Raw genomic sequence first — 21,791 nt, forward strand, 5'->3', positions numbered from 1 at the left:
TTTCTGGGGAGACAGTCATGGCCAATTTCTGTCACTTTTGAGTTTGACAATCCTTGCTGCCACTTTCCCCCAGTGCATATGGAAAGCAACTTTTCCAGAGAGAAATTCTAACTTACCATCTTAACAAGATTAACAGAACTTCCGCTTTTGTCCTGGGAAGGGATTTGGGAGCTGGCTTTCTCTGTCTGGATGTATTGCATGTGGCACTTCTTTGTGGAGCTGGCATTTTGGATGTCATGTAACTGGATATGAGTGCTCTATTAAACTGGTGACTCATGACAAGTTTTAAAGAAGAATTTGTGAAATAAAGAGGGTGTCAGGACAAACAAAATTCACGGGAACTGTGACGCAGCCCCAGAACTAGTTTTTAACAAGGTTACATAATCATTAACCATTGTTCCTCCACCTCTCGTGTTTAGAGGCTGCTCTGCTGTGATACTTTATAAAAAGTACCATTTGCTTTAATGATGAGCCACAGAAATGGACATGGGGCACAGATGGTAGGATACTTGCTTCACGTGCACCAATTCCTGTCTTTGACCCCCCAGCACCCAGTAAACCAGGCATGGTGGCATCAGCCCGTAATCCCAGAACTTGTGGGTAGCAGCAAGAGGATGAGGAGTTCAAGATTATCCTGAACTCAAAATTTATCTTGAGTTCAAAGCCAGCCTGGGTTGCCCTGCCTTAAAATAACTAATGATTGGTTAAAATAAAGGTTAGCACATACACCTGTTTCTTCTGTGTGCGTGGTTAGTGCACTACAGGGACAAGCAGGTCCGTGACAAACCTTGTGAGAAGTCTTCTAGCTGGGCTGGCATGGTGGAGCCTGCCTGCAGTCCCAGCTGCTGGCCTCAAACTCACAGAGATCCACCTGCCTCTGCCTCCCGAGGGCTGGGATTACAGGCGTGCGCCACCACCGCTCAGCAGTTGTTTTTAAATAAATAAAGATAACAGCAGTGCTGGAATAGTCATCTCGACTGTGGTCCACTCTTGACAACTCTCCATTATTCTGAAGCCGAGGCAGATTCTCCACATACTCACACTCCAACCTGAAATTACTATACAGGCGAGTCACTTTAAAAATGAATTTCTTGCCGGGCGGTGGCATGCCTTTAATTCCAGCAGTCGGGAGGCAGAGGCAGGTGGATCTCTGTGAATTCAAAGGTCAGCCTAGTCTACAAGAGCTAGTTCCAGAACAGGCTCCAAAGCTACAGAGAAACCCTATCTTGGGAGGGAAATTGAATTTCTTGGAGGCGAGAGAAATGGAGATTACTTGTTGCTCTTACCAAGAACCCAGGTTCAATTCCTGGTACCCGCATAATGGTTCACAATCATCTGTAACTCCAGTTCCAGAGGACTTGATACCCTCTTCTAACGTTTGCAAACACCAAGCATGTATGTGGTGTACATATAAGAAATAATTAAAAAATTTTTTTTAGACTCCAAACTTGACTTTCTCAGGAGGAGCTTTGAAAGAGAAGGAAGTTCCTCCTCTCAGCTCTCGTGGGCCTTCGTTCCCATTACATCTGTACTTGGGCTCGACGAGTCTCAGTATCATAAATAGGCTGTAGTTTTCCAGGTTCACAAGCCTCTTCTGGATGGCTGTTACTGTGTTGAGCCTTGAACCTTTTCACACACCTGAGCACTGAAGCTCACTAGCATGCTCCATTGTCTTGGGCCAAATGCATCCACCAGGTGCTTCTTAGCATGTGTGGTGTTTTACAACATAGTAGGTATTCTAGAAAAATTTAACAGAAGACAGAAGAGAGAAAGAAGCCTTTTGGCCTTATGAAAATGTGCTAAAAAATTTCTTTAGGACACACAACAAAATGTGGTCATGTTTATATTTTGTAAATCTTTAGAGAAAAATAATTTTGGATTGTCATCTCAGTGTAATTTGAATTAATTTTTAAATGCAAAGTATAATTATGTATAAGCAGGTACTACTTTCCTCTGAGTCATACACCAGTGTTTGAAACCAAGGAAGAACAACAATCCTATAAACTGTTGTGTCATGGCCTGAATCCTGAGTCCAGTGTTGGATGGTGCCTGAGTCATTGACTACCTCTGAGGCCTTCCTATAAGGAAACGCTCACTAACAATAGGCAGCAAGGGATTGGGAAACTTTTTGAACACTTATTACTGTAACCAGAAAAAGGCCTTAATACCGTATTGGGAAAATTTTTTTAATCAGAGGAATTAAATTCTGTTCAATTAACTTTTTCACAAATAAAAAATATCACCTCTTTTTATTAAGAGTTGTGTTGTTCTCCACCAGGGAGTGAAAATAGACTGGGGTGGAGAAAGTGGGGTTATGCTCAGTGGACGTGAACTCACCCGCCACTACAAGGACAAGGATGGGTGGGGGGGCTGGGGTGGACCCTACACACATTTATACAGAAATAGATCTAGAACAGTCGTGGTGTAACTCCTGTGAGCGTGAGGAAGTCCCAGCACGTGAACTTGATACCTTGGCTCGTTTTGCTGTCTTCAGATCAAATGTGTGCAGTTGCTGTTGTGAAAAACAAAGTGACCTAAAACGTGTAGAACGGCTGCCGTACTCTGTGCGACTGAAGGAGGTTGGACGTTTCGCAGCGCTCATTCTCCAGCAAAGTTTACTAGCATTTGTAAATGCTCAGCCTTCCCTCTGCCTTTGGCCCACCTCACAGGCGCAGCCAGAAGACTGCACTTTGAAACACAAAGCCACTTGTCACTTGAGGTTATTCAGCCAGGGTCAATTGTGTGAAAACAAAGTCAAGGCAATTGTTTGATATGATTGACTAAAGAAACTGGTTATACAGGTTAGGAGAACTTCATTGGGCCACATAGTTGAATGTTCCTAGGTAATTTAGTAAGCTAAGATTCCTGTGACGTCACAGTGGATTTTAAAGAATGAACATCAGAACAAAAGAAAAGCAACCAAAACCCTAGCTAGAGGGGAAACTTGCCCTCTCCACTGTTGAAGCATTTTCTCTTACTCCGCGTTCTGCCTGCTGCCTGGGTTTGTTCTTTTTCTCTAAACCTTGCACATTTAGCACCGCCTCCCCATCCCCCTGCGCCCTCTCTCCTCACTGTCAGGGAGGCTAGTCCCCTACGGTTTCCTGAGGTTTTCAATGTTTATGAGGTATGTGTGTGTGCACACATGGACAAGCATGTCACCGCACAGATGGGGAGGTCACACAACAAATTTGGAGTTGGTTCACTTTCCACCTTTGTGTGTAGTCCTGACGTTGCATCCAGGTCACAGCCTTTCTCTGCTGGCTGAGCTGTCCCTCTCACCCACTCAACAGATTACTTTTTCTGGTTGCTTAGTTTTTCTGAGACAGGGCCTCCCTACACAGCTCTGTAGTTCTGCTTGACCTTGAACTCACAGAGATACGCCTGCTTCTGCCTCCCAAGTGCTGGGACTAAAGGCATAGAACACTATGCCTGGCTTCTCTTATTGTTTTCAGAAAATGAGTAGACTGCCCCCTCAGAAGTAGTGAAATACTAAAGTGCAAATAGAGCTTAAAATTCGTAAGTGTGTAGATGCTAAAATAGATTTAAGAAGAAAATGTAAGCAGGTGCGGTGATGTATTCCTGTAACCCCTACTCAAGAGACAACACCATGACTAGACCTTCACAGAGAAGCCTTGCTTTGGGGGGAAAAATGGTTTAAATGATAACATTTATGGCTTTGGTTTTGGTTTTTTTGTATTTTAGCTATATTTTTTTTAAATTCTTAATCATATAAAATGATTCAGGTACATGAGTTACATGTTTTAAAAACTAAAGGGGATATGAAGAAATAATAATTGAATGATTGTTACATATTTTAAAAAATAAAGTCTAAGCGCGCCTTTAATCCCAGCACTCGGGAGCGGGAGGCAGGCAGATCTCTGTGAGTTTGAGCCAGCCTGGTCTTTAAGAGCTAGTTCTAGGACAGGCTCCAAAGCTACACACACACCACACACACACACACACACACACACACACACACAACCACACACACACACACAAAAAAACTTGTCTCAAAAAAAAAATTAACAAACAACTAAAGAGTCTAAGTAAAAGATTGTGTTTTATGTAATGAATTTTCATTAAAAAGAAATAATATGTGTGTGCATGTTTTTGTGATGTATGTATGTATGTCATTTGGTTGCTCAGATGAACAAATAGAAACTGTGGGTGACCATTCTTCCAAATTAATATCTATTAGTATTTTACATTTTCCTTTAGTGTTTGCAATCATTATTGCCAGTATTTATAATGACTGTATTGATTAGTCATTTTTTACCCTCCATATGTATACAGATTTGTTTAGCATTTCATGTGCAAAAGTTGTGGTGCACCTTGGGTGTGGCATTTAGCTCAGTGCAGGCATGAGGTCCTGGGTATGTGGTGTGTAGCCCAGTGCAGGCATGAGGTCCGGGTATGTGGTGTGTAGCCCAGTGCAGGCGTGAGGTCCTGGTTTCAGACGTCATGTCAAGAGGATAATTGCTACAGCACTGAAACGTTTGGGGTGACTTCAGTTTGTTACGTTTTCTGCAGTTTAATGACATCTGTGCTTCTTTAGCTTGACAGAGCCAATTCACTGCTAAATCAGACTCAGCAACCTTACAGATACCTCATAGAGTCTGTGCGGCAAAGGGATTCCAAGATTGATTCACTGACGAAGTGTACAGCTCAACTTGAGAAAGACATCAGGTAAGCCATCTACACATTTTTATTTGAATAATAAAGACATTGTTAATCTGCTACTGTAGATTTGGATTGCAAATTTTAAATAATTTAATCATGAACATAGTCTTCAGTGCTATAAGGATTCAAACTTAAAACAAAGGCGCAGTGGAGAGGCTCACTGAGTAAAGTGCTTGCTGTGTGTGCTAGTGTACGGGCCTCCATATGCAGCTTGGCCTGTACACATCTGTACTCACACATCATCATCGTATTAGGTGCTCATATTTCACCTTGTGATCAGAAGTCTTAGCACGAGCTGGGCGGTGGTGAGCATGAAAATCATGGTGTACTCACTAGCAAAACACTGCCCGTACTAAGGGCACAAGCGCCAACTTGTTCCTGTAGGTTCCTTAGTGAGCTGTAGGGCGGCCAGGGGGACAGGGCTACAAGCACATGTCATCTGGAGAGTCAAGATGGCTTCTTAAACAGGTCAACTTTACACGCTTACTGAGATTTATGTTGACTGTGCCAAGAAAACTCTGGGCTTATCTGCCTCTGATCCTTCATATGAAGTAACCCATGAATTACCTCAGTGTCCATAAATAAATTCCTTTCCAACACCTTTATTTAAAACTGGATCTATATTAGAGAAAAAAAAACCTTTATGCAAAAGATTTGCTTCATTCATTAGTCACTCATATTCTTTCCTTCTGCCTCTTTTCCTTTTTTGTTTTGTTTGTTTGTGTGTGTGACAGCATTTATCTATATCTCTGACTGACCTGGAATTGCTCTGTAGAACAGGCTAGCCTCAAACTCAGAGATCTGCCTGCCTCTGTCTCCCGAGTGCTGGGATTAAAGGCGTGCATCAACACACCAAGCTAGTCATTCACATTTGTTAACCTATTCGTTTATGAGTCTGGGGTTTTATTTTCTGTTTATGTGTGTGCACATGGCAGCAAGCAGCCTTATGTGATGTGCCCTTTGCCCTCTTACTGGCACCATTTCCAGCTTTTTAAACAGTGGAAAAAGTGATGCTGTATGTCAAGAGCAAGGTTTTGAATTGTGAGTAGTTGGTTATTCAGCTTAGTTATTAAATTTAAGATTGACATAAAAATTTAATTTTCTGAATAATCATTCAACCACCATGAATGTGAAATAAGAGAAAAATTAGAAAATAAGTTTTTTAAGATGTACAAGTGAAAAAAATGAACTGTCATACTTAATTCTTAAATATGATAGTTCTTTGAATACAAATCATCTTTGTCTCTTGCCATTCCTACCACACCAAAATTATTGTTCCAGAGCTCTATTCCTGCTCTAAGTTTTTGGTGTTATGATGAAATAAAGTCACATGTATCGTAAACATCAAAATAAATAAAGGTTTATTTCTAAAATTACTGTAAAGTTTAAAATATTTCTTATGTAATTACTAACAAATTGATTCAGTTAATTGATGGATTTCACTATAAGGTACATGTTGTAAACAACAGAAGTTTCTATGTTCTTCCCTGGATGCTCACTAATTATGCATGTAGTTAGTTTAGGGAAACCAAGGAAGAAACTTTAGATGGGACTTCTTCTAATATATTTATTATACTTAAAATTTTTATATCATTTTACTTTTATAAACTTGAGAAAGGAGATATAAAAACCTGGAGAAAAATACCTTTTACATTTGCTTTGAAATAATTTTGAAATACTTATTCTGTTAAGAATTAAAGTGACTTTTGGGAAACTGTACCTCATGCTGGATTGCCTTGCCCACCCTTGATTTAGGGGAGGAGCATGGTCCTGCCTCAACTTGATTTGTCTTGCTTTGTGCAGGCCCATGGGAAACCTGTGCCTTTCTGAGTGGAGATGGAGGAGTGAATGGGGAAGGGGGTAGACTAGGGAGGGGAAACTGTAGTCAGTATGTAAAATAAATGAAAAAAAAGTTAAAGAAAAATTACATAGATAAATTTATTCCTTGAAAAAGTAAGCAGCTCGTCCTCCAAGAACATATGTGATTGCATCTATTCCTGCCTCGTCACTCTAGTCTTAGCCATCATGGTATAGTGCCTCCCTATGTTCTGCCCTGGATAATTGCTAATTTCTCTCTTAATAATATATAGCAAAGAAAGAGAAGTGGGATCAAGTAGAATGTTTATTAAATGTAAGGCTTTGAGTTGATAAATGTTGAAGCTGGGTGGCAGATATATAGGACTATACTTTTCTCTTTTAAAATACTCCATAATAAATGAAGTAATAAACTTGGTATTTTGGGGGGGTATTTTTTAAGAGTTATTATTTATTGTATATGCAGTGTTCTGTCTATATTCTGCCTGCAGACCAGAAGAGGGCACCAGGTCTCATTACAGATGGCTGTGAGCCACCACGTAGTTGCTGGGAATCGAACTCAAGACCTCTGAAAGAGCAGTCAGTGCTCTTAACCTCTGAGCCGTCTCTCCAACCCAATAAACTTGTTTTTTTTTTTTTTTTTTTGGTTTGGTTTGGTTTGTTTTTTTGGGGGGGGGGTGTTGTTTGCTTTTTTTAAAAAAAAAAGCTTCTTAAGGGCAAACTGGACAGGCAGGAGAAATGACTAGGTAGTTGGGAGTAAAGTAATATTGCGCTTGCAGAGAACACCAGGGTTTACTTTCCAGCACCCACCTTGGGCAGCTCCCACTCTAGGGTGACCTCCACTCTCCTCTAGTCTCTGCAGTTACCCGCGCTCACATGTTCACACACCCCACACAGATCACACATGTGCACAGGATTTAAGAGTAAGAGAAGTAAGAGGAAGTATAAGCCGAGGGAGGTGGATGCTGACTCAGTTAGTAGCGGCATGAATTACAGTGCAACCAGGGCAAATCAGTAAATCCAGTATCTTGTCAAGCTTTCAGTAACAATAAAAATGTCCATGTCTGCACTATTAAGTATGATAGTCACTTCCCACATGTTACTGAGGAATAAATTCCTTAGTTCTATTTAAATTAATGTTCATTTTAATTGTCACATTGACTAACGGCCATGATATTGAACTACAGAGCCAACCTCTTCATTTCTGGGAGTGGTGTTAACCTAATTCATTTGGTTGTCTGAGGATTAAGGTACAGTTTTTAATATGTATAGCATAATATCTAAACATAATAGGCTCTCTTAGGCAGTTGCCGTTGTTAGTGTTCATGTGACTCCTGACACATCTGTGTGTCAGTAATGATCTTAAAAACTAGAAATAACATTTCTTAGGATGTTGGATTTGGACAAAAAGTAAAACTGCTATAATTATAGCAACAGTAATCTTAAGTCAGTGTGGAATTAGCTATCCAAATATCTATTTGAAACAGGGTCTCACTGTAACCCTGGTTGGCCTGGAACTGGCTACTTAAACCAGGTTCCCTCGAGCTCACAGATCCACCTACCTTTGTTTCCTGATGCCGGGACTGAAGGTGTACACCACCATGCTTGGGTTACCAAAATGTGTTTCATAAATTCATAATATATTTTAATAAATTCTGAACTAATATTGGATGTGATATCTTGTTGCCAGGTGAAGCAACTGTCATCTATTGTGAAAAGTCAAAGTAGTGTAATTGTGGCATTAGGAATTCTGTCATAAGCTCTGCCTCTGTTCGTGTATGAGTAATAACGTGTGTTGATGACATTTAAAAGCCAGTTACAAGCCTGGCTTGGGGGGGAAGAATACTTGTGTGCAAACACGAAGGCTTGAGTTCAGGGCCCAGCACCTACCTAAAAACAACCAAAAAGGCTTGATGTGGCCACACACACACCTGTCAGACAGAAAGGGGGGGGTCGCTGGGGCTTGTTGGCTGCCAGCCTAGCTCCAAATTCAGTATAGGACAATCCCAAGGGAATAAGGCAGAATGGTAGAAGAGGAAGCCTTGTATCTTCCTGTAGTCTCCACATTGGCATGTACACTGGCCCTTATAACACACATGCCACCACACACACAGGTTAATAAGTTTAAGTTTATGGTCATCCTCAGCTGTGTGTGAGTGTTAGGCCAACCTGGGATACATGAGACCTTAACAATCAAAAGTACTGAGGACATGGATTGTTTTCTTATAAAATTAAACAATGCCATACGTACTATTGCTAACCTTTGCAAGTTTAAACAGTTACACAATTTATTCAGTCAAGCACGGTACCAGTGTGCCACGCCACACTGCCAGACCTATCTATACAGTGCACTCAGTATCCAGGAAGGTTAGAATCAATATGTGCTGAAATAAAATCATCAGAAGCTGTTGGAACGCTCACTGTAAGATGTTGCTAGTAACTGCTTTGAATTCCCCTGTCATTAAAGTAGTAATCTAGTCTAAAAGTAGTACGTTAACCCTCCACCACGCACAGGAGACAGTCAGTCTGGAAAGTCCAGTGTGATCTCTACTTTGGATCTGTGGGGAGCATGGGAAGAGAATAATTAGCATAAGCTTTCCTTCCCTGCTGTCAGTTCTCAGTTTATTCTTAACTAGTAGTTAGGGAAGAAAAGATTACATTGTCAACTTCTCCTACAAGGCTAAGCCAGAGTATATTGATCCAGGAAGTTAAGGTACAATATATCAGGAATATGTTTTCATATAGCAGGTGAAGCAGAGCCATAAACATGAATTTCTAAGTAATAATTAACAGTGAATTGAACAATTATGGGTGTAATATAACAGTCAAGATAGACGTGCTCAGAAGGGGGTTTGTTTTCTAGCTTTATGAGTCACACTTGGAAGCTTTATATTTATAAAAGTAAGTTTCCATTGTAATAAACTAAGTCTTTATGAAGACTAGATTTCTACTGAGAAAGTACATAATATCAGGACTGTGGATTTAACAGTCATCACATGGAGTTTTATAAATGCTCACATTAAAAGTGGTGTCCCTTGTGAGACTTAGATATGTTATAGCAAAGACTAAGACTTTGAAAGTGTATCCCACGTCTTCCGGTCACAGAAAGCCATGTGGTAAAACTGCTCTCTTTCAGGTGGCACAGTTACTCTGTGGTATCCACCCAGCCTGGATTCCATAGTGTGTGGCTGTTTTCTGCTTAATTGTGGAACACTTGCTTTATTCCTGAGTTAAATAATATAGCCAAAGCCTTTCTAGAGACTATCCAGTCAGAATCCTTTAATTGCTCCAACATTCCATTCCCATTGCACTATATTTTATTTAATGGGCTTGTTGGTGTTTGGGACAGAGAGAGAGAGAGAGAGAGAGAGAGAGAGAGAGGAGGGGAGAGGGAGAACGAGAACCCACTGCACATGAACAAGTGTTTATGCATTGTGTATGTATTACTTACATGTAACATAAACACTCCTTGAGAAGACCTAGTTCTGTTTATGGGACTTTTACTTTCATTTTGAGGAGTGTACATCTTAAGATGAAATACAAATAGCTTTGAATTTGAGCATTTCAGAAGCCATGCCTTAGAGCCTGGCAGAATGTGGCACTTTGTCCTGGACACCATTTTGTTCTTTTCAGCTGCTCCGCTTAGTAGGATCCGTGGCGCCTACCTCTGCATGTCAGTTTGTTTTTCTGCTGAGCTGCTTGCCTTTATTGGCATTTAATTACTGTTTTCCTCTGAAGCCTGTTTTTCATCTAAGTTAGTAATGGTGTGCAGCATTTATGTAGGGTTTTATGTGTTCAGCACTTTATGTAATCATTCACCAGGTAATTCACATAGCCTCTGACATACATGAGGAGCTTACGCTTTTACAGATGTGGAAACCCAGTTCTGCTGTAGGCTGCACAGCTGAGTGAATGGCACAGTGGGAGACAGGCAGACCCGCCCTGCCTCTCCTCAGGCAGGTGCTTCGCAGGGAAGCTGACTTCATGGGAGGAGGTGGGATGTTTTCTTTTTGAGTCCTTGGACTCGCCAGTTCTTCCGGAGTGCTCATTATATTTAAGTTAAAAAAAATCTTCTATTATTTTTGTAATTTGTGACCTTTTGTTAACTAACTTGAAGATGTCTTGCAACAAAATGCTTCTCATTAACTTCACCCTCACAGATTTTTGTCTCAACATTTGAGGAACTGAGCTATTTCGATTTATTATTGCTTTTCCCAATTCTTACAGAGCTGGTCACATAGATTTTTTTTTAACAAATGACATTATGTAGACTATTTTATTTGATTCTTCCCATTAATTTCTGTACATCAAATAGTAAAATTGCAGATAATATAAAGCAGTTCACCATCATTTCTCGGGATTAATATGATCTTACAGGGGACTCTGTCATAAATCAGAACTTACCAATGAGAAAATCACAATGTAGTCATAGAAATTTAATACTGAACTAAGAATTTGGAGACAAATTTATTTTGCCAAGTTACAGAAGACTGATTTATCTAAATTATGTCCTTCAAAATTTTCCTATGTGACAAGTTAAAAACCACTGTAAGTTCTAGGGATAAATGCTTCCATTTGACTTCTGATACCCTGTGTGGTAATATGTCCGTGTGTGTGTGTGTGTGTACATCTCCTTCCTTCCTACTTCCTTGTAGCATTTCAGGAGTGAGCAGTCAGGGAAAACTGATGTGTGCCGACACAGGCAGGGTAGTCGCGCGGTCACACACCTCTTACACAAGCACTGAGCCACTCGCTCAGTTAACGTTAGTGTCTGCTCTGCTGTGTCTGGACTACAAACCCCATGTCTTCAGTTCAGACCACCAAGTGTATGTTTATTCTTTGTATTTACTGTCTCTTAATTCACACAGCATGGTCACTTTTTAAAACCTGGTTTTAAAAAAACAAAACTGGTTTTGTTTTTTTTTTCAGCAATCTAAATAAAGAAAAGTCAGCCCTGCTGCAGACGAAGAATCAAATGGCACTTGATCTGGAGCAGCTTCTAAACCACCGAGAGGTACTTTCCCACCTGTGTGTGCTCACCTCCTGAGCACTCCCACATCCATGTTTGCGCCAAGATGATTGGCTCCCGGGGTCCTGTGTTCCTCATTTGATCTGTGATGTATTGTATTTCTAGAGCTAGCTCTCATTTCTGGAATGCCTCTCTTCTGTCTCCATCACTGATTTTCATTCACATTGTGTGGCCACTACCTGCTTTATTTGTTTCTGCCATAAGACATTAAGTTTCTTTAGTGTGTCCTGTCTCACCTGTCACCGTATGCTCAGTCCTCCTGTGCAATAGTGGACTTTAAATCAAGGGCTTCGGGGGTGGGTCACATGTGCCTGAGGCTGGCTTCCAGCTCTCTAGCCAAGGACAAGTATGAGCTTCTTCCCCTCCTACCTTCAACTCCTAAGTGCCAGGATTCTAGATGTGTACCATCATGGGCAGATTTGTCAGGCTCTTTTATATTTTTTCATTGTTGCTCATCAAATGTTTTAATTCTTTGAAATTTTAATTTTTTAATTTATAAACTTTATTATAAACCATTTTATGCAGTATATTTTGATGACATCCATCCTGTTCCCTCAGATCGCCCCACCTCTCTACCTACTACCTTTGTGTTCTCTTTCACCCTTACCCAGACAGCCCACCCTTCCTTCCACCTTTCCTCTCCTTTTAAACTATCTAGTCCAGTTCATGCTAGCTGATTATTTTGTGGTTTAAATCATATTTATTAGATAATATAAACAGGGCCAGGTATATAGCTCAGTTGATAGCCTGCTTACCTGGCATGCACAAGGCCTTGGGTTCATTCCAAGTACCAAATAAAGCTGAGCACCTATCATTTAGGCAGCCAGCCAAGAGAAACAAGGAGGTCAGAAGTTCAAGGTTGCCTCCATACTAAGTTTGAGGTTAGCCTGAGATGCATGAGCCCCTACCTCAAAAAGAAAAAAAAAAAGATATATAAAAAGTATGATTTAACTTTGAGGACATTAATTTCTCTTGTTTCTTTTGACTATTATTATTATCACCATCAATATGTAAAATAACCTCACCACCCCCAAAACTCTCTCATGCCTCCTTTGAGGTGGCTTCCTTTCTTTTCCCCATCCTGTGCCTTGACGTCAAGTGCCCTATTTTCTTTACCTATAGTTTGACCTTTTATAGAAAATCATATAAATTAAATTAGCAACATGTAGCCTTTTGCACCTGACTATTTTCACTTTACTGAGTATTTATATCATGTTATATGGTTTCAACACAGTCTACTCATCCACCTGCCAGTTGATAGCTATTTGTGTCATGCTGTGCTACTTTTAATTTTTTTAATTTACTCTTATATTAATATTGCAACAGAATATACTAGTTATAATTTTCTAGCTATTTTAAGATTTTGTCATTTGTTGTTTCATTTTAAAACACATTATTGGGCTGGAGAGATAGCTCAGTGGTTAAGAGCACTGGCTATTCTTCCGGAAGACCTGGGTTCAATTCTCAGCACCCACATGGCAGTTCACAGCTGTCTGAAACTCCAGTTCCAGGGGATCTGACACCTTCACACCAATGCATATAAGATAAAGTTAAATAAATTATTTAAAATTTTAAAAAAAATCATTAAATCTATAGAATATCACCACTCTAGACAATTGTATGTAGGTATTTGTGCAAAATATGGGCCACTGTAAAGCGTGTGTTGGTAAGCAACTGCCAAGCTTTTCTGGGTGAGTGTCCTATTGCTCGATCTATGCAGTGATGGGAGTGCCTGGAGCTGGTCCTCACCAGCGGTTGGTAGTGCTTTGTGTAGTGTTTCAGTCCAGAGCATTTTCCAGTGTACTGTCATGATCATTGCTTTGGTCACCTGTCTATCATTTCATTTGTCTAAAATAGAACCTTTCAAGAGAAATCCCTGATTTATGAGACTACTAAAGTTGTTTTCTGGTCTGGAAAAGTGTGTCAACTGTTTAGGATGGAATCACTGAGAGAATACTGGGGAGAGAGATTTGCTGGGGGACTGTCGCTGGAAACACTTCAGAGCTGCCCATCCTAGAAGTGGTGTTGGGGGCCTGGAAGGTTGTCCTCACTAGAAATAGGGGAAAGGCTGCAGAGGCCACTCAGTTAAGAGCACTTGCTGCTTGCACCCCGAGCTTGGTTCTAAGAGTTGTAACATCTGGCTCCTGTGGGCAATGACATGTATATGGTGCACATACAGTCAAGCAGGAACACACATACACATAAATTAAAATCACATTCAAGCAAAAAAGAAATGTCTGTGGGGATGAATTCTCTTAGAGGTGAGGTGTCTTTTGTATCTTCTTCTGCCATGGTAGAAGAGTCAAGCGGGGGCAGTCACGACAACGCTGGCCTTGAGACAGCAATCTAGATGCCGAGGTGGATGCTGCTAAATAGTGAAACTCACTGAAAAAACAAACACAAGCAAAGCAAGGGGCAAGAAGGTAGTCCTGAACTGATATTTTTCCCCTTGCTTTTTAATACAGTCTTATGTAACCCAGATTAGCCCTAAACTCACTGTGTAGCCAAACCTTGAACTTGTGAGCCTCCTACCTCCACCTACCAAGTACTAAGATTTCAGGGTATGTCTACCATTGTGCTGAGACTGAACTCGGACTTCATCCGTGCTAGGCGAGCTTTCAGGTGAGCTCTATCTCGAGCCTCTGAACTGCAAATGAGAGGAGACTGGAGGTAGATTAAGCCCTACGGGAAGAGATGGCAGAGCTAGGGAAAGCTCCTTTGCGGATACTCAGTCTTCTTTCTGTCTTTCGCTCTGGGCCTTCTCCATCAGTACAGCCATCACGTAGAATTCTGCCTTCCAGCAATTGTTTCTTCACTATGAGCACCTGAGTAAGCCCGAATATGTTTTTAAATATGAATAGTTAAGAGATCATAACCAAAGGTTTCTGCTCCATCATAAAGCTGTATAAGACTTTTTCTTTTCAGAATGTCAAGTCTCATTAAGATTCTAAAAGATTATGCTACACTTTGAAAATTATAGAGGCAATTATATTTATACATTTTATACATCAAACTTAAAGCTACATTACTCATGAGTCCAAATAATAACTAAAAAGCTGTGAACTGAAATAATCCATCTTCCCTTCAGTTGTTTCCTCAGGCATTTTGTCTCAGTGACAAAAACCTAACTAAAGGTTACCAAGGCTACTGGCTTTTCACGCTACTTCAAGGCCCTGGGGTATCACTTAATGTAATTCATGGTTTTCATCAGCTAATTCCGAAAGCTTAAGTTAGTGGTTCAGATAGGAAACAAATGAACACTTTAAAGTCCCTCAGACCCTGTTCTGAGTTGGGGTTCCAGCTCCACCAGTTAGCAGACTACTGAGCTCTCTCGCGCACGGCTGTCCGTGTTGGGAAGGGAGTTAGATCCAAGTCACATGCTGACAATTGCTGGTAAATGAAAAAGGCACCAAGTAGGGCAGTTCCAAATTGTCATTTCTAAAACATCTGGAGTCTGATCATACAAAGTTTCATTTTCTGAGTTAGTGTTATAAAAGTGTATACTGGAGCCTGGCAATGGAGCATACGCCTTTAATCCCAGCATTCTGCAGGCAGGCAGACAGGCAGGGGGGCGATCCCTGTGGGTTTGAGGCCAACCTTGTCTACAGAACAAGTTCCAGGACAGTTAGAGCTGTTACACAGAGAAATCCTGTCTTGAAAAAAATCAAATATATGTATCCTGTGTGTGTGTGTGTATCCCTAACCATACACACACACATACTGTACAGGCGTAGTGGCGCACACCTTAACCCAAGCACTTGGAAGGCATATATATATGCATGTGTGTATATGTGTATATATGTATATATATTATATTATATATAGTATATTATATATATCCAGTGTGTGTGTTGTGTGTATAACACTAACCATACACACTCACACAAACACACACACACACACACACACACACTGTATAGGCGTAGTGGCACACACCTTATCCCCAGCACTTGGGAGGCAGAGGCAGGCAGATAGACAGGTGGATAGAGGGAGTTCCGGGACAGCAAAGGCTATACAGAGAAACCTCTTCATTCTGTGTTATCCAATTTTTTCGTTTCTGTATTCAGTGAAACTAAAATGCAGTAAAAGACAAGGTATCTCAGATAATTCCTTCTATTGAGGCAAATTTATTGTCATGCTATTAGCTTTTATGATGAGATCAGTACAAAATCCACCGTGATCTCTTGCTTTTTGTAAGACTATTGAAGGAATATAAGTGCTGCTGTGTATTCTGTGTTTCAGTCTTTACTGCGGTCCGCTGGTAGTCATCGGGGCCCTGCCGGTGCAGGTGAAACTGACTGTGGTCAGTGTGAAGCAGATCTGCCATGCTTACAGCTTTATAGACAGGAAGGAGGGAGGGAGGGCAGGAGGGAGGGAGGGAGGACAGAAGGAGGGAGAGAGGGAGGGAGAGAGAGAGAAGGAAAGAGAAAGAAATCCTCCTTCCCTCCTTATGAGTTATTGCTTGCATTAGTCATTGCTGGCCCTGCTGGCGCAGGTGAAACTGATTGTGGTCAATGTGAAGCAAATCTGCCATGCTTACAGCTTTATAGACGGACGGACAGACAGAAGGAAGGACGGAAGGAAGGCTCCTTATGAGTTATTTGCTTGCATTAGTTCCATGAAAATTTGCTTCTGTGATGAAGTTTTATCTTTATGTTCTGTCAGAAAATGAAAACTGTGTGATTCAGTGTGCTTCATTTTTATCTTTATGCCAAAGACCCTCAAAGCTGAATGTCTTATCCAGGTGTTACAGCCCTTTCTCCTTCTTTTGTTGTGGATGCCATGCAGTACCCTTTTCTATTTGCAGTAGATTACAATCTGTTTTACTCTTAGATGTCTTCACTTGCGCTAAGATTGATACTTGATGGAACAAATAAAATAGAAACCTTAAACAATTTTTTTCAAAAAGAAGCCAAAGGAACCAAACTGACTATTTGCTGTTAGTCTTAGCAGTAACTGGACGTGAAAACTGGACATTAGAAGCACTGTGGGTGAAGGCATTGTGTCCTCTTAGATCAGCTGGTCTCAGCTTGTCCTCTGGATTTGGGACTCACCTTCCTGTTTGCCCACTTTGTTCTGTTCACATTTGCTTTAAGTGAAGGAGATTTACAATCGAATCTGAAAATTCTATTTCTGCTTTTATTTATCGTTGGGGTGTTTGTTTTGGTCCTGGGAGTGGAGATCAAGCCCTCACATGGTAGGCGAGTGCTCTGCCATGAGCGAAGTTCCACCCCCAAAACCCTAATTCTGTCTCCTTCCCTCTTGGTTGGTTGGTTTGTTGAAGAGAGCAGATCATAGGTCATTTGAAATAAATTCTGCAGAGTAGAAAGAATGCCTTTGCCGGGCAGTGGTAGCACAAGCCTTTAATCCCAGCACTCGGAAGGCAGAGTCAGGTGGATCTCGGTGAGTTCAAGGCCAGCCTGGTCTACAGATAGCCAAGACTATTTTACAGAGAAACCCTGTCTCAGAACAAAAATACAAACAAAAACAAAAAATGTGTCTTTAATTGGCCAGATGTCTATTTCGATGATACCTCAAGTTTAAGACTCTGGTGTACAAGCCCCTTTCCCACAACCTTTAGAGTTATGGAAAGGACAGTGGTAAGAACGCTTTAGGAAGCTATTCCAATATTTCACTCAGCTATATCGCTGATGATGGCATGATGGTGGCAGAACAAAAAGCCAATTTAAAAGCAGAATCTCAGGACTTGGTAATTAGATTTAAGAACTGAAGGAGAGGATTGAGAACTGATGACCCAACATTTTGCTTGATCCTAGTAGTAGGATTGTGGTCGTAGAAGGAAGAATAAGCTTGGGGAAGAAGGAAAGACAAATACCTAAGTGGACATAGCCACTTCTGGGTTGAAACACAAGTTCTTTTTGGTTTTTCTTTCTCTGTAACTTTAGAGCCTATCCTAAAACTAGCTCTTGTAGACCAGGCAGGCCTCGAACCTCACAGAGATCTGCCTGCCTCTGCCTTCCAAGTGGTGGGATTAAAAACCTGCCCCCCACAATAGCAATATTTTAACATGGAAATAGATTAACTCATGAGAACAAAAGCTGTGTGACAGGGTCGAGAGAAACCCTCTTGTGAAAGACAGCTCACACAGTGAGCCGTGAAGAGCATCAGAAGAGAGGGGAGCTGAGAAAGCACAGGCAAAGCCACCGCGGGCCCAGGACTGTTGTCAGCACAAGCGCTCACCGTCAACAGGTCAGGCCAGGCTCTTGGTTGCTCCTGTCCACCATGCTGCCACCCTCCGTTACATCATCCACTACAGAAGGCGGCTGTCTGGCTACACACTCAGTAGTTGTGAAGTGCCAGTGTGTTAGCTGGCCATAGTGGCACACACCTACAATCCTAGATCCTAGGAATCTGAGCCAGAAGAATGGAAGAGTCCAGCATGGGCTACATATTGAGTTTGGGGCCAGCCTGGACTACATAGTACAATCAAGTCTCAAGAAAAAAGAAAGCTAAGGGAAAATAATTGCAAAATGGTGGCCAATGCCTTTAATTCGAGCACACAGGAAGAGGAGGAAGGTAGGTGGCTGTGAGTTCTGTGTATTGAGACCCTATCTCAAACAAACAAAACACAAAACCAAAAAGTGCTCACTTTTATAAGGCAGCTAGGCGAGTGGACACAGCAGCCACGTGTGTGTACATTAGAAATATCTCAGTGGAGCAGCAGACCACAGCATTAATGAACTGTGGCTGGGGCACGCCTTTAGACCCAGCACTCCAAAGGCAGAGGCCACCAGATCCGGGACATTCAGGCTACACAGAGAAACCCTGCGGGAGATAGAGGGAATAAACTGTGAAGGCAGGTGGATCTCAGTGAGTCCAGACCATCCTGGTCAACAAAGTGAGTTCCAGGGCAGCCAGGACTGTTACATAGAGAAACCCTGTCTCAAAAAGCAAAAAACAAACAATCTGCACTGAGATAACAAACAGAAAGGCAGAGGGGAAAATAGGCAAGCCTTGAGCTCGGGGAGTAAGAGTGTGGTACAAGGTTCAACTATGGAGGGGACAGAGGAAACGGTATCTCAGCTGGGCATGAGCGCACATCTGACATCCTAGTACTTGGGAAGCTAAATAAAGCAGGAGAATTTTAAGTTTAAAACTAGCCTAAGCTACATAGTACAATCCAGTCTCAAAGAAAGAAAAAAGTTGAAAGGTATTTTATCTCCCCAAGCTGGAAGGTAAACAGGTGCCAGGATGAAGCCAGGTAGAGACGTTAAAGTCTGAGAGGCGCTCACAGCAACGGCCAGCTTCAGGCTTCAGGTCAGCACAGGACCTGCATGTGGCTTTAGAAGAGACTGCCACCATTTTCTGCTCTGAAGAGAAAGCACGTTTGTAGATTATGGTTATGGCTTTTCGTCTCTGTAACAAATGCCTGAGATAACCGGTTTATGAAGGAAAGTTGTGGCGTCCGCCAGGCTAGGCACCGACTGGGCTGGGGCAGTGTGCCTCCCAGCACAGCCACCTAGCAAAGCTCTGCTCCAGCTGCCTTCTAGCCCCAGCTGCATTCGTTCTGGGTCCAAACTGGTGCATGGAGTGGAGCGGAACTCAGGGAAGCAGGCTTGCTGCTCTGCAACCACTGAAGGGGCCCCACTTAAACAATCTTTTAGGGAATTTGGGCGTTGTCAATCTGCCTGGCTACTTCCTGCTGAGCAGGGACACTGCATTCTTAGGGGTATTTACTGCAACATTTCAGGAGGTCTCGGTGATTCAAACCAAATGAATCTCGAATAAATCCTTAGGCTCTCATCATCTGTGGAGACAAAAACAGAACCTCTTTTCCAAAATATCAAATCCTTAGGCCCATATTTTAAAGTCAAAATACCTTTCTTAGCAGTTCCTAGAATCAAATGTCTTTCTCCTGTCCAGAACACAAAGGACAACACAATCAACATATCATGCATCTGTACATATTTATTGTTCTGAGCTGTATACATTCTATCTTTTCCCAATACATACGTCTCCTCCAGCCAGGGACAACCCTGTTCGCTTACCCCTCTTTCTCGGTTAGACTTGGCGCAGAGACCAAAACCGAGCGAAGGACGTCAGGATTAACACATACCCCAATCCACCCTCACCTTCTGAGGGCAACCTCTCAGCATTCCCTAGTTCCCGAAATTTTGGTGGGGACCTCCAATTGCCGCGCACCGCGCTCTATGCACTAGACCCCAGTTCGCCAGCTTCAGGAAAGGGGCTGGAGATTGAGAATACACACGCAAAGACAGACCACAGACCGACACACAGACCTTCAATCACTGGTACCAAAAGCCCTTTTTTAATAGCACCATGGAGGCTTAAATGCCCTGCTGTCAATGGCCAACAGGTGAAAATCCCATTCTCTGATCCTCTAGGCAAAGCACAGCTTTTAGTCACAGCTGAAGGCCAGGACTCATTAGTCCCAACAGAAAGTGTTCATTTGGGCTGGGCTCGTGGTTTTAGGAGTTGTAACCATGCTAAGTTCATTCCTTTGCGTTTGAACCCTTGGCAAGGCAGCATGTCATGGTGGGAGTTAATTCAAAGCAAAACCACTCACACCTCATGGCCAGGAAGTGAAAGAGAGGAAGAAAAAGAGCCAGGGTCCCACTATCCTCTTCTGAGACACACCTCACTACCCTGAACAACCCCCACTACCCCTGGCTTCAAAGACCCCTCCATCTCCCATACCCCAAAGCCAAGCATTTGAGACATGTAGACCTTTGAGGGACGTTGGTCCAAACCATACCAGATAGTGGGAATTTAAGAAGATCCTGTCTAATGATGCTTTGGTTTTGGTTTGGTTTTGAGACAGGATCTCTCTCTAACCCAGGCTACCCTAGAACTCTTTATTATAGCTCAGGGTGGCCTGGTTTTGAGATGGCTTCTGAGTGATAGGGTTACATACACCACACTCAGCCTCTTTCTTAGAAACACTTATGTTTTAACAGTAGCACATAGCATGCATTTGGAGGTCAAAGAACAGCTTTGTAGAATTGGTTTTCTCCTTCTATCATGTGAGTCCTAGGGCTCAAATTCAGGTCATTAACCTGGAGTTAAGAGCCTTTACCTGAGCCGGGCAGTGGTGGTGCACGCCTTTAATCCCAGCACTTGGGAGGCAGAGGTAGTAGGATCTCTGTGAGTTCAAGGCCAGTCTGGTCTACAGAGCTAGTTCCAGGGCAGGCCTCAAAGCTACAGAGAAACCCTGTCTCGAAGAGAGAGAGAGAAAGAGAGAGAGAGAGAGAGCGAGAGAGAGCGAGAGCGAGCACCTTTACTTGCTAAGCTGTCTTGCCAGCCCCCACCCTGCTTCTGATGAGGTTTTATAATGAAAAAGACACAATAGTATATGAGTTTTAAAGAAAAGAGAATTGTTAAATAGCTACATAAGAAGGGAATGTTGTATGTTAGTTACAGCAGCATAAAAGACTTGCCATGTTGAAGTGTTATTGTGTATTTATAGTAGTGTTGGTCTGTGTCATGTTTCTCCAGCAGCACTCAGCACGCTAGGTATCATTGTGAAGACGATGGGCAGTTGGCATTAACTGCATTCTGCCTTCTACCCTGCTGAAGCTGTGTGTACGTTCTTCTCTGCCCTTAGTGTAAGCTGGGCCTTATGTGTTGATGTCCGTGTGTAGTGCTAGCACTTGAGAAATAGAGCAGGATTGGGAGCTCAAGGACAGCCTGGGCTAGGGAATTTGAGGTTAGCCTGGTCTACAGAGTGTTCCCGTCTGAAACAGAAACTGTAAAATAAGGTTGTGTTTATGTTCTTTATCTTACATTTTGAAATGCAATTTTTAAAAAATGCCAACAGTCAGATAAACAAGACATGTTCAATTCAACAGTAGTTGGCATGACCTGAAAATCTCAATACTTAGAAGACTGAATCAGGAGGGTCGCAAATTCAGGGCCAATAAGGCTGCCTAGTGAGACATTCTCAAAAGAAAAAAAAAAGAAAAAGAAAGAAAGAAAAGAAAAGAAAAAATAGTAAAAGAAAACAAATTAACTGAAGACTCGGTTCCTACCCGAGCTCTCCTGTGGAATCCCCAGATGACGGCTGTGTCTCTCTTTGTTCACTTTCCTCACCAATAGAGAAAGATGGCGTTTTGGGTGGAGTTCTGGGGGGATTGCAAATGTTCTTTCCATGCGATTTCAAAGCTATTTTGAATGCTATCCTTTGACACGCAGACCTCCAAAACTAGACCAGGAAAAGCTTGGATTTTTTTCCCTGAGACAAGTTGTCTGGTTGAACTTGATCACGCTGTCCACCCTTCCAAGAGCC

At 42.0% G+C, this 21,791-nt stretch overlaps 1 protein-coding gene across 1 annotated transcript in view; it reads left to right on the top strand.

Moving 5' to 3' along the window:
• Window positions 1-21,791, top strand: part of Pibf1 (progesterone immunomodulatory binding factor 1) — a 154,124-nt gene that overhangs the window by 104,816 nt on the left and 27,517 nt on the right. Inside the window, exons 15-16 of the mRNA XM_048421884.3 lie at window positions 4,556-4,686; window positions 11,425-11,509. Of these exons, the coding sequence (XP_048277841.1) occupies window positions 4,556-4,686; window positions 11,425-11,509 (216 nt within the window). The remainder of the gene's footprint in view (window positions 1-4,555; window positions 4,687-11,424; window positions 11,510-21,791) is intronic.

Source organism: Myodes glareolus, chromosome 12 (assembly GCF_982192425.1).
Source record: "Myodes glareolus chromosome 12, mMyoGla1.1, whole genome shotgun sequence".
NCBI lineage: Eukaryota > Metazoa > Chordata > Mammalia > Rodentia > Cricetidae > Myodes > Myodes glareolus.